Genomic DNA, 13,940 nt, shown 5'->3' on the forward strand with positions numbered 1-13,940 from the left:
ATACTGAGTGTATTTTACAAGCCATTGCTCTCCATTGTACTGACCCAATGGGTCACCTGGGGAAAGGCCCACTTTCACTTTTCCTTCCCCTAAGCCAATAGGAACAGAGTTACCATTCAATAGGCAGGGAAGAGGACCAAAGAACATGGCATAGAGAAACAAGTGTTTATTAAAATGGAGAAATAGCTAACTCAAGGCCTGCCTTGGGCCTGGGGTCTGCAACTACAGAAGCAGCAGGAAAGATGTGGAAAGGGGTACAGGTCATAGAACAAGACAGTGAAGAAGAGGCAGTCCTTTGGGAGTTTTAAGACCAGGCACTATGACACATGTGCTAAGCAAGTTCCTCTTCTTTTGAGGGCAGGGGAGTCCGTTGAAAAGATAAGGCCAAGGGTCATGGGGTAACTCCTTGCATCCTGGTTTTTCTCTAATGTATCCCCACACTAAAGAGTTAGTTTCCAGCCCAAGGGTTCTAGCTCCCTGGTTTGAGTTAGATCACTGTCTTTCTCTACCCCTAACCATGATATGAGTCAGAATAGCCAGGGATCTAACTTCTTAAGATTTTGATTCTGCTCTTCACAGAAAAATCAATGAGCCTTTGTCTTTTTGCCTTGGTTCCAAGTCCAACAGGGGGATAGAAAGCCACTGATCCCAGAACAAGACAAGCTCAAACTCAGAAGACAATAGAAGTAGGAAGAAGGCCTAATGAAGTGGATAGTTGTAGAGATAAGAATGAAGCTGGGCATGGTGGCACCCACCAGTAATCCCAGGGGCTTGGGAGGCTGAGGCAGGAGGATCATGAGTTCAGAATCAGCCTCAGCAACTTAGTGAGGCCCTGAGCAACTCAGCAAGACCCTGTCTCTAAATAAACTATATTAAAAAAAGTTCTGGGGATGTTGCTTAGTGGTTAGATGCCCCTGGGTTCAATCCCTGGTACCAAAAAGAAAAAGAAAAAAAAGAAAAAGAATGGACCCTGGATAGGTTAAGTCTGAAGATCAATAGCTCCAACCTTCTTTCCACCTTGTAGGGACAGTTCTCTACAGGGCTCTTCCAAACACTGCCTCAAAGCTCAAGGGCCCAGTGAGTACAAAAGCAAATGAAGAAGGATAAGTATCCAGAGTAAATATTAGAGGCATACTCAGTTTTTACACAGGGTAATCAATCGATCAGTAACATCCCCAGACATTTGCAACCCATAAAAGGAACTAATAAAAGTGCTCAACCTTATGGGCAGGACATTCTTATACTAACTCTCCTTCCTTTTATTGAATTATTCCATTTGCTGTCTTCCCACACTTAACTCTGAACAGAATGAGAAAGGCAGGTACCAAAAGGTCTGGGAACCCAGGCAGAGAAGCGTGGCAGTCTAGTTGTGGAGATAATGAGTCCCAGAAGTGAAGTAAGAGATGCATGTTTAAGAGCAGTTGGGGTGGTATTGAGGGCCAGTGAGGACAGGAGTTGGTAACTTTTGACTACCGTGGCCAGGTTTAAGCCTAGAACCTCATCATTCTTAGGTCCCTTTCTGCAACACTAAGTTGGTTTTGTTCTTTTTAGGATGAGGATGAGAGAGAACAGGGAAGCTAGAACCTCAGAGTCATGGGCTCTTTAGTGGAAACTTCCTATAACACAGGACAGCTACTGAAAAGCAGAGAGGAAAGCAGCCAATGGAGAGAAATGGGATAGCAGGGATTAGGGTGGTGAGAAAAAGGACAGACACAGTAGTCCTCAGCTACCCAACTCAGGTAATGCCCCCACTTCCCACGTGGCTCTTCCCCTAAGGCAAGGTATCTCCCTCTGGGACCGACTGGAACAGCAGTCACTGGCCAGGCTCTTGGTACAGAGGCAGGAAGGGCAGCTCTGAGAAGGGGGCTTTCAGTCGCAGCACTCCATGTTCCAGGTCGATGCAGCACTGTGGGGTGTGGAGCCCATGATAAGAGGTCACCTCTCTGCCAGCCCAAGCTTGTGTTCCCCCTTCCACTTCCCACAGCTTTCTCCTGCTTTCTGCTGCTCCCTCTGTTCCCATTTATGTGGACCCTGTTCAGGGAGAAACCCAGTTCTCTTAACCTTCCACATGGGGATCACAGAAACCTCTAAGGAAGCAAGAGGTCAATTCACACATCTCCAAGTCTTTCCCCTCAGAGCCTGACCTTCATCTTGCACTCAGTGCTTTCTACCTCTTTCCCAGTACTTTGGATTGGGCCCCATGTGTGCCCACCTTACCTTGAGGGAGAGCAGAGTCTGCAGGCCCAGGCAAAATTCAGGACTGTCAACATCTGCAGAAACCATTAAAAATGAGAGGCTGCACCCCTCTTGGCACTCACTCCTTCCCTGCCCACCCCAATAGCAGGCCTGAGAATACTGGCACAGAGCTGATGACAGTCAGAGCATCCTTGGGGACCCTGATGCTGGCAGTGGCTGAAAGTCTGCCTTAGGCACACCCAAAAGAGAAAGGTAGGAGAGGTGGAAAACGACTGTTGGCAAAGGGAGAACTTACCCACCACCTGGGCCGAGCATGCCACAGTCTCCTGCCCTAGCTGTAGCTCCAGCTGCTCCACCTGGGTTGGAAGCCCAGGTGCCAGGTCCCCATCTGGGGCTTTTAGAACCCTCTTCCCTAACCTGTGGTTGGGAAGGAAGTGTTATGGCCACCACAGACTCCACTCTTACCCCCAACCCCATTAATTAGCTATTATTGATCATGCTTTTCCAATCCCTGACTCCACATGGAGCCTAAATTCTTGAATTCCCTGCCTGAGTCTTCAACTCACTTTTTGGGGACTTAGGGACGTGACTCAGATGTAGAATACTTGCCTAGCATGTTCAGTCCGCAGCACCACAAAAAGAAAGAAAAAATGTCTTTAAATAAATATGTATTTACTGGACTGGGGGGGTAGCTTAGAGGTAGAGTGCTTTCCTAGCATGTGCGAGGCTCTGGGTTCAGTCCCCAGCACTGTAAAAAAATATTAATAGCTTTATTGAGATAGTATTCATGTGTCATAAAATTCATTCTTTGCATGTATGCACATACGTGCTGAGGATTGAACCCAGGACCTCACACATGGTAGGCAAGTGCTCTACCTCTGAGCTATATCCCATCCCTTTTAAATTTTTTTATAAGAAGTTGAGACAGAATCTCACTAAGTTGCCCAGGATGACCTTCACCTTGCGATCCTCCTGCCTCAGACTCCTGAGTAGCTGGGGTTACAGACATATACCTCTTTTCATCTGGCTAAAATTTACTCTTTTACAGTATACAGTATTAACTCTTTTACAGTAGTGCTGGGGATCTATGCTCACTGCATGCTAGTCAAGGTGCTGAGCCATGAGCCAGCCCCAAGTCCGTGGTTTTTAGTATGTTCACAGAGTTGAGCAACTGTCACTAGTTAATTTGAGAATATTTTCATCACTCCAAAAAGAAATCCAATCCCCCATTCATCCATTTGGACCATACTCTTACCCTAGGCGGCTGAGGCATCCAGTGGAGATCTGATTGTGTTGGGTGCCTGTGTTCACGGCCACTCTAAGCAGCTGATCCTGGCACTAAAAAAGAAGAATGTGGGTGGATCAAGGAGTTCCTGGGGAAGAAGGATCAAAGTTGGGTCACTGGGTGCAGTGGCACATGCCTGCAATCCCAGCAGCGCGGGAGGCCGAAGTGGGAGGATCGTGAGTTCAAAGTCAGTCTCAGCAATTCAGCAAGACTCTAAGAACTCAGTGAGACCCTGTCTATAAATGAAATATAAAAAGGGGGTGGGGATGTGGTTCAGTGGTTAAGCACCCCTGGGTTCAATCCCTGGACCAAAAAAAAAAAAAAAAAAATGATTGCCGTTGGAGGCTTCAGCTTTCCCAGCGTTTTGTTGGATGAGCAGAGGGAATGAACTGAGTCTTCAAAAGGAATGTTTATGGGACTCATAATTGAAGCAAAACTGATTCTTAGGTAAAGAAATCAGAAAAGAAGCAAAGATACACATAGTGAGTCCATAATTTGGGAATTAGTTAAGAACAGAGGAGGGAAGAAACTGGAATCCCTTGTCATGAAACTCAGATGTGAGTAACCAAGAGGTTCACTACTAGAAACATGGGAAGACAAGTTCACTTTCTTTGGGATACATACAGGCATTTGAGTATACACTTTGATATACACACACACATACATGTAGTTTTTCTCATTCGAAACATTTATTAAGCATCTACCATGCAGAAGATGTGCTGCTGGAAAGTACGTCAGTGAATACTGTTATTCAGGAATCTAAAGGAAGTAAAATAACTGGTACAAAGGTGTTTTTGGTTTGAGGGGTTTTTGTTTTGTTTTTGTAACACTGAGGATGGAACTCAGGACCTTGTGCATTACCACTGAGCTACACCCACAGCCTCATAGAAAGTTTTAATGTCTATGAGAAGATTGAGTCAAGTGCCTTTTAGAGGTTGAGAAGAAGGAAAGGCTAGTTCCTACTGGGGGAGTCAAAAGCTCTCAAGGAGGAGGTAACATCTGAGCTGGGCCTTAAAAGATTGGAGAATGTAGACAGTGATTTGAGAACTGGAAGAGAGCTCTCTGGGCAGAAGGGCAGAAGAGCAGAAGGACATTTATTGTGAACCATTCGATAGTGGGTAGTTCATTGGCTCTGGAGTTGCCAGAATCTTCATATTGGAACTCATGAGCTTTTCCTGGGAGAACTGCATTTTCCATACATGCATGCACCCTTCAGATATGTAGCACATTGAAGAGGACTTTTGTGTTCACATGTGAATATTACACTTTCATAAGGGAAAGGGATAGAATAATATGGTGTTAACAGATGGAATTATGGGAGAGGAGATGGGTTGAGGCAGAGAGGAAAGAAGACAGAGAACCTCATTTTAGGTCCAGGTAGTGGAGAAGTGCCTTTTCACCATCTCTGCCTCTCCTCTGCAAGTCAGGGCAGAAAGAAGAGGGGTAAAATGAACCACTCAGGGAGGTTTGTTAAGGTCAGTGCCTTAGAAGGTCTCTCACCTTGCAGTTGACCAGAAGAGCTGGAATCTCTGTCCCACTGGTCTTCCTCCTGCTGTCCTGGCCATGAATCAAGGCCTGCACTAAGGGAGACTCCCCCTGAAGCCGACTCTGGTTCCCCTCCACCAGGCGTCTTTGGATCACACTGTGTGGCTGCTGACTCATTACAAAACGAGGCAGGCAGACAGGTGTAAGCCCAAGTATCCAGGCCACTCAGTTCCCCTACTTTACACACCCTAGCGTGCTCCCACCCCCAAACCCACATCTCAGTAAGAAAATGGCAGAGCAGGGCTGGGATGTAACTGGGCAGTAGAGCATTAGCCTAACATGTGAGGCCCTGGGTTCAATCCCCTACCACAAAAAAAAAAAAAAAAAAAAAAGACAGGAGCCCACCAAGGACTCAATCAACAAGAAGTTTACAGCAAAGTGGACCCCAGTAGTTTTCTCAGCAATAAGGAAATGGGAAGAGAATGATCCATTCTAGGTTATATTGACCTATGAACTGAGGAGACATTCCAGGAACTACTGTTAGACTTAGAGAAACTTGTCTCCTAAATGTACTCTTTTGTGGGGGTGGGGGAGAGGACTAATTTTGTCTTTTTTTCCTTCTGACCTCTTCCTAAAATAGACTGCAGATCCCAGATGGTGTGATGGAAAGAAGCTATGAAGTCTTCAGAACTGGAATGTTAGTGATCTCCCACATCCACAAGCACCCTCACCCTGTCCAATCACTTCCTAGATTCTGCCAGTTTGACCTCCTGTCTGTAGGGTCCATTGCTCCTTTCTGTTGCTACTTTACTCTAGCCTCCCCACAGCTCATCTAAGTCACTGGCCTCAGTTCACAAGCACCTGCCTCTGGTAATGTTGCCTTTCCAATACACCAACACCAGATTTCCAGCCTGCGTTATCTAAAACCCTGCCACCCAAAGTGTGGTCCACAGAGCAGCAGTTTTAAAAAGCATTTAGAAGTCTGTTTAAAATGCAGAATCTCAGACCTAGTCAATCAGAGTCTCACTTTTTGGGTTTTTTGTTTTGTCTTTTTGCACGGTACTAGGGATCAAACCCAGGACCTTGCATATGCCAGGCAAATGCTCTACCATTGAACCATACCCCAAACCCCAGAACTTTGTTTTAACAAAACCCAGCTGAGTTTGTGCATCCATTCAAGGTGATAACCCAGATGACCTGACTGCTGCCTGAATCTTCCATCTCACCTCCATACCTTCACTCCTGCTCATTCCTTCTCCCTGAAACCTCACTTCCTCATTCTGCCCTAGTCCAAACTGGTGACTGACTCAACATGCTATATTCAGAAGGTGGTTCTTATTTTGCACCTGGGATTCCATGTGTACTCTGTAATTAGCGCAGGATCGACCTCCTCCAGGATACCCTCTCTGTACTCTTATTGCTCCTCCCTCTGCTCTTATCTCCCTTGGTTATGCTTCTCACAGATGTTATTTCTGGATTTCACTCCCCCACTAACCTGGAGGGCCCTTGAGGTCAGGTCTGTTTCTCACTCATGCTTGTATACCAGTACTTTCCTCAGCATATAGTAGGTACTCAGTAAGTGCTTGCTGAAGAACGACTACTCTCCCAGGCTCCACATGCTTCTCCACCTGCCCTCTCTCTTTGGGAGCCTGGGATTGTTTTTATACCCTTGGTCTCATGGGGCCCTAGAGGTTGCTCCCAGCAGCAAGCTGCCAGCTCTGGGAAAAGTTCAGTGAGCTATGGACCAGCTAAAAAAAAGGAGGGGGCTCTGCAGTTCTCATCTCCTTCCACCATTCCCACGATGATTCCAGGCTCCAGGTCTCCTGCACTGTGCAGTCTGTTCCAGAACTATCCCAGGGGTGAGACAATGGGGCTTCCTGACCAATTGTGTCTTCACTCTCAAAGCCACAAGAGGTAATGCTAGAGGTCAACTCCGGGGATGCCAAGGCAAAGGGCAGAGATGAGAAGCCCAGAGCTTCTCATAAAAGCTGGACCTGCCACTCTAGAATAGCAATGTTAATAGGGCATCTTCTCTTCCACCACATAGATGTAGGATAGTCCCCAATAGATGCAGAGACCCCAGGGTCCTAGTCCAGGGAGCTAAAGAACCTGCTTCCCTACTCCATCCCTTTTCATAGCTGTGCTCACTGTGTTTGCAAGGAGGACCAAGCCCTGGCCATTCTCTGAACTCAAGGTTCAGTTAGTCTGACCACTTTTCCTCCTTGGGGGCTGCTGGAATGGGGCTAGGGCATTGCCTGGCCTCCGGGCTGTGTTCCTGGAGGGGGACATTCAAGCTGGGAGGATAGGAAAAGGTAGGGCTAGGTCAGGAAAGACAATGAGGGCTATGTTTGCCCCCAGGTTCCCAAGAAGAAGTTGCTACTTCAACAAAATATAATTCTATATCCTCTGGAGCCTCCCTCTCTCAGGCTTACTTCATCTCTCAGGCTAAATGGAGGAATAATAATTACATTTCTCTAGTGCTATTAGTGAGGCACAGTCCTAAGTGCTTAATATGCATTGACTCATAACACACAACCACCCTAGGAGATAGATGCTAATGTCTCAATTTTTTTTTCTGGTAATGGGGACTGAACCAATGAACTACATCCCCATCCCTTTTCATTTTATTTTGAGACAGAATCTCACTAAATTGCTCAGGTTGGCCTTAAACTTGTGATCTTCCTACCTCAGCCTCTGGAGTCACTGGGATTACCTGATGTTCTCTTCATTTAACAGGCAAAGAAACTAAAGCACAGAGACATAAAATAACTTGTCCAAGTTAGTAAGTGGAAAAGCCAGGATATGATCACAAGCAAGGTGGCTCCAAAGTCCATGCTCTTAACCATCACCTCTCAGAGAATGACTGGGTATACAGTTGGCTCTGACTCCCTCACCTCCTCATCATTAACTCCCCTGCCCCATTCCCTGCAGGGACCCAAGTTGCTAGAGGGGGATAGAAAGAAAGGAGCCTGGCAGGGCCATTCCATCCAGAAGGGAGGGAGGGGGCACTCAGAGACCAAGGAGCCCAGGCAGGAGCCATATGAAAACCTGATGCCCTAAATGTATGGAGGCCCCTGATGTTTTGATTCTGAGGGGAAAAGATAAATGAATGAGCAGGTATGAGGAAGTCTGATTTGGGGAGAAAAGGGAAGTCAACCCTAAACTGACCAGTCCTCTAGGTCCTCCTAGTCTTGAATGGCTGTTCCACAGGATTCCTGGGTCCCCTAAGCCTGTACTCCTAAACAGCATAGCTCCCCATCACCCCAAGATAAGCCTTGGGCCATTGGGTGGCAAGAGCAATAGGGGAAGCTGAGCAATGACAGTGGGCCCCTCAGGGCTGCCAACACCCCCAGCAAAGAGCCTTAGGAGTGAAACCCCTGGAGTTGTCAGGATCTTTCCTCCCCCATCTCAGCAAAGGAGAGGGAACCTGAAGGTTGAGGGTCTGCACTTTCTGGTCCTCCCAGCCCCCCTCCTCAGGATGTAGGGAAGTGAAGAAAAAGGGCCAGGGACTTCCTTGACTGTGGGGAGGGGAGAGGGCCGCCTCACCAAGTCCTTGGAGGTGCCAAGCCTCTTGAGGCTGTCCAGGGGGAGCAGGTCAGCCGAGTCCTTGTGCAGGAACTGGGTGGCCTGTTTGAGCCGGCGTTGCTGGCCCAGGTGGGCTCGGTCCCGAAGCTCTGCTTCCTGTCCCCTTCTCCTGGTGTCTCCCTCATCTCTCCTGGCCTCCTGCTGGGAGCTCATGGCCCCCTCAGGGTGAGCAGGGCAGGGGCTTCTGAGTGGGCCTCCCGGTGTCCTCTCTGCTCCTGTGTCTCCCTGCAGCTTCCTGCCTATCTTCGTCCCCGGACTGCAGCTGCCCTTCTGACAGGAGGGTCTCAGCAGGAAGAAAAGAAGAAATAAATAAATAATGGGCAGGAGCAGCCGCGTCAGACACCAATTTCCAGAGATTGCAGTAGAGGGAGTGAGGCTCCGGCTGGAAAAACCCAACCCCAGAGGAGAGGGAGGGCTGGAGGGCCTGCAGCTGGCAGGCTCTGCAGAGTATCCAGTGTATTCTAGGGTTCTGGTAGGAGTGGGCGGTGGAAGGGGTGTGTGACAGTGTTGTAAACTGCCAGAGTGCGCGTGTCATTGTGTAGGGGCATCAGTCTGTGAGCTCTGCGTGGGGGAGGCAGGCAAGCATGTCTGTGTGCGTGCGTAGACCTGGCTCTGCTCTGCATCCCTCCCAATCTCCAGACAGTCCGCTCCCAGTTATTGCCTCCTCCTGGCATTTTCTGCAGCCAGGGATGGGGTGCTAGCCAGAACAGAAAAGCATGAAAGTGCCCTTCCCCACTCATTCCCAGGACAACCAGGGGCCTTACCTTGCCAGACCTCTCCCTTTCAGCGTAGTAGATATCAGAGTTTTTAGCTAATTTACTCAGGGGTCTGAGTTCCATACTGATGTGGTCTCTGTCCTTCCCCCCAAAATGTAAGAAGAACAGGAACATTCTCGCATGCAATCCTTTGAGACCTTTCTTCTTAGGTGCTGAAGAAATCCCTGTGATATGCTGGTGAAGAATGCCAGGGAATATTCTGAGACTAGTCTGTATCCTCAGCTGGGGTTGTCTGTGTCTTTGCCAATAACTCACCTTGGTCTCCTCCCTTCATTATCTTTTTGACTTAACAGTTATAGAATTTTTAAAAACCACACTTCGGAGGCTGAGACAGGAGGATTGCTTGAGCCCAGGAGTTCAGCGTTAGCCTCAGCAAAATATTGAGACCCTGTCTCTAAATAAAATTAAAAGTGATGGGGTTATCACTTGGGTGTACAGCTTTTGCCTACCATGTACAAGGTCTTGGGTTCAAGCCCCAGTACCAAAATAGAGAAATAAAGAAAAACAAAAAACGAATTCATTAACGAGGAATAACCACTACATTGATTTCTCATAATGAGACGCTGGGGAAGAAATTTCCAGGAACACTACTCAGGAAGATTAAACCATTCTAAATAATTAGGAATAGAAGTGGAAGTTTTTCTTTCTGAGGCACTTGGAAAATGTCTTCTTTCTTTCATCTTGTGATTCACAAAAATCTTGAAGCAAATGGATCTAAATTCAGAAATTCTGAGAGGGAAAACTGGAAGTGTGAAATACAGCTCCTTCACTGCATTGGTTTTTCTTTGAATTAGGTTTTCCTTTCATTCACCAAAAAATATCTGGGCTGGGGATCTAGCTTAGTGGTAGAGCACTAGCCTAGCATGCATGAGGCCCTGGCTTCCATCCCCATCACTGGCTGGGGGTTGATATTTTCAAAAGACATTTATTGAGTATCTACTATGTGACAAAGTTAGACCCTGAGTGTACAATGTTGAACCAGTTGAGGTCCCTGCCATCATGAAATTCACATTCTGATGAGGAAGCCAGAGAACAGGCAACTAAATTTTTAATGTCCGGTAGTAATACACACTGAAGAAAAAGCAAGGTGAGAGGACAGAGAACTGTGGAGAAGCAGTGGTAGGAATGGCTCTTTTAAAAAAAAAAAATATTTTTTTTAGTTGTTTTTTGATGGACTTTTATTTATATGCAGTGCTGAGACTAGAACCCAGTGCCTCACACATGCTAGGCAAGTGCTCTACCACTGAGCCACAACCCCAACCCCAGGAGTGGCTCTTTTAGAGAAGATGACATTATGGAAGACCATGGTGGGACCAGCATGGTGGTGGTGGTGGTGGCCTGTAATCCCAGCTAATCAGGAGGCTAAGGCCAGAGGATTACATGTTCAAGTCCAGCCTGTACAACTTAGTGAGACCCTGTCTCAAAATTTTTTAAAAAATTCTTTTTAAAGGACTGGGGATGTAGGTCAGTAGTAAAGTGTCCCTACATTCAATCCTCAGAACCGAAAAAAAAAAAAAAAAAAAAAAGTCAGGCAAGGCAAGAATTCTGGAGAGGGCCCCATAGTTACCTGGAAGAAGGACACCCCAGACAGAGAGAGGAGTGGGAGTTATATGGACAGGGACAGTACTTATGTCCCCAAACCTGACACAGAACATGGAGACAGATGTGTACCTCACCATCCTGTGCCTGACCTGGCTGTCCTGTGACCAGTCACTTACACCAGCAAGATGATTGACCAGCTAGGCTAAAAGACTTTCTCTGGTGCTGTGAAAGAACAGGGCAATCCTGTCCACACCAGGACAGACCCCTTTTCTTCACTGTCCTCTGCACACTCTTGCCACTGGATCTGTCAGACCTGCAGGAGTTTGGGATCCTCTTGTAGAATAGAGAACATGGTGTGCTCACTGAGGGCTGTGAATCCAGGTGTCTTAGGGACAATGAAAGCTGAAAAGGGCACCAGCCGCACAGGCCCTCAGACTTGAAGGTCTTCTAGAAAATGTTGTCTTTGGATAAAACCAGACTATACCTTTTATTTTCCACTGAGTATGTTGAATAGTTATTACCAGTTATACTGTGTGTGGAGGGGGGGGTGTGCACGCGCATGAGCACACATGCTCAATTCTGGAGATGGAACCCAGGGCCTCATGCATACTAAGCACACATCTGGCCACTGCCTCTATTGATGATTCTATTTTTTTATCTATCTATTGATGATTCTATTTTTTAATCTTTCTTTCTTTCTTTCTTTCTTTCTTTCTTTCTTTCTTTCTTTCTTTCTTTCTTTCTTTCTTTGTATTGGGGATTGAACCTAGGGCCTTGTGCATACAAGGCAAGCACTCTACCAACTGAGCTATATCCCCAGCCCCTGATAATTCTAGACTAGTACTATCCCATACAGTCACTGAGCACTTGATATACACTTGTTTGGAACTGAGATGTATCTAAGTATAAGATACACACTGGATTTTTAAAGCAATACAAAAAACAATGTGGAACATATTTTCAGGTAGATTACGTTATTGTATGTGGATAATATTTTGAATCTATTTGATTAAATAAAATACACTGTAAAATTAATTTCACTTGTTCACTTTTGCTTTTTTTAATGCAGAAACTAAAAATTTTTATTTTTTATTTTTTTATTGCAGTAGAGTGCTTGCCTAGCCTAGCATGTGTGAGGCCCTGAGTTAGAACCCAGGGCCTTAAACATATTAGGCACCTGCTCTACTGCTAACCTATACCACCAGCCCCAGCAATTAAAAATTATTAACTTAAAAAAACTTAACATATATGTTTCCATTATATTTCTCTTGAATAAGCATTGGCTTAAATAGATTTCACAAGTGCTTGCCTAGCAAGCACAAGGCCCTAGATTTAATCCACAGCACCACAAAAACAAAACAAAAATGTATGTTTAGCCCAGTGCAGTGACACGTGCCTGTAATCCCAGTTACTCAGGAGACTGAGGCAGGAGGATCACAAGTTCAAGGCCAGCCTGGGCAACTTAGTGAGGCTCTGTCTCAAAATGAAAAATAAAAAGGGCCTGGGGGAATAGCTCAATGGTAGTCAGCTGGTGGTAGAGTGCTTGCCTAGCCTAGCATATGTGAGGCCCTGAGTTTGATCCTTAGCAATAAAAAAATTAAAAATGATGAATTTCACAGCTTGTGTCCTTTAACCTGTTATAATTTATTCTAGCACCTCTCATCACTATCTAAGCTGAATCCTTGGAGCTCTGTGGAATCCCTGCCCTCTTGTTCAAGCCCCAGAAGAAATGGAGATTAATTGATTAAACGCATCCCACCTTCCTTGTGTTATTCTTCCATGTTTTTGTCTGTTTTGGTACCAGGGATTGAACCCAGGGGTGCTTTACCATTGAGCCACATACCCAGCCCTTTTGATTTTTTTATTTTGAAACAGGGTCTCATTAAGTTGCTTAGGCCCTCACTAAATTGCTGAGGCTGTCCTCCAACTTGTGATCCTCCTGCCTCAGCCTCCCAAATCACTGGTATTACAGTTGAGCACCACCAAGTCCAACCTTCATGTCTTTAAATATCATCACATCTCCTCTTTCCAATGTTCCTTCCTTTAACCTGAATAGTGCCCATTCTTCTCTCTTCTGGTAAGGATGGGAAGGAGAGCTCATCTAGGACCAGTGAAATCACCCAGCCAAATGTCCTGCCACATAAGGAAATTCCCAGAATATTCTTGATAGAATGGGCTATTCAGAGCTAGACAAACATCTCCCTTGAGCCAGTGGAGGGTCAAGGGCAGCCAGTTCTATTTCAGACTTTCTCCACTGGGCCCACCAAATCTGCTAAAGACAGGAATGGAGTTGTTTTCCAAAATTCTCCTGCCCAGCAAAGGTCCCAGGAACCCTGTGCCGGTTTTGACATTTATCAGTGGTGCTCTACCACTGAGCTACATCCCCAGTCCATTTTCTTTATTTTGAGACAGGGTCCCACTAGGTTTCCAAGGCTGGCCTCAAACTTTAGATTCTCTTCCTCAACCTCCCAAGTTGCTGGAATTATAGGTGAGCGCCACCACTCCTGGCAGGGGGATCATAAGTCAAAGGTCAGCCTTAGCAATTTAGCAAGATCCCGTCTCAAAGTAAAGGGGAGTGGTGCTGGGGAGGCAGCTCAGTGATAAAGTGACCCTAGATTCAACCCCCATTACCAAAAACAAAAAACAAAACAAACAAACAAAAAACCAGGACCTAATTTGTAGTGTTGTGAGAATTAAGGGAGATGACTGGTAAATCTCTTCAATAGTACCTGGTACATAGTGAGTGCTGAGAAAACATTTGCTATTATTCGGGACCTATGTGTATACACATAAATATGCATGCACACACACATGCATATACAAGGACACTCACACTCTGACTTGGATGCTACTCCTCTTTGCTCTTAAGTCCAACTGGATCAGGTATCTATTACATAATTCTCACACTATTTTATAATTGTTTACTTGTCCATCTTCCCACTAAATCCTCCGCTTTGCAAAACCCTCCTCTCTTTTTTTCTCTTCTCTCTACATGCACAATGTTTGATGAATAAACTGTTTGCAAGACTCCAGAGAACATGGAGGAAACATCTGTCATTATCCCAACTCTT

The 13,940-nt window shown here is 46.0% G+C and overlaps 1 protein-coding gene across 1 annotated transcript; it reads right to left on the reverse strand.

Annotated features, from left to right (window-relative positions):
• Positions 1-151: 151 nt before the first annotated feature.
• On the reverse strand, positions 152-10,692 carry NRIP2 (nuclear receptor interacting protein 2). Its single transcript, XM_079140345.1, is given in 7 exon segments — positions 152-1,906; positions 2,218-2,270; positions 2,492-2,613; positions 3,452-3,534; positions 4,982-5,134; positions 8,513-8,722; positions 8,724-10,692. Coding segments are annotated over 7 exon segments (1,077 nt in total). The 5' UTR covers positions 9,087-10,692; the 3' UTR covers positions 152-1,813.
• Between the last annotated feature and the right edge of the window lie 3,248 nt (positions 10,693-13,940).

Source organism: Sciurus vulgaris, assembly GCF_902686455.1.
Source record: "Sciurus vulgaris genome assembly, chromosome: 5".
NCBI lineage: Eukaryota > Metazoa > Chordata > Mammalia > Rodentia > Sciuridae > Sciurus > Sciurus vulgaris.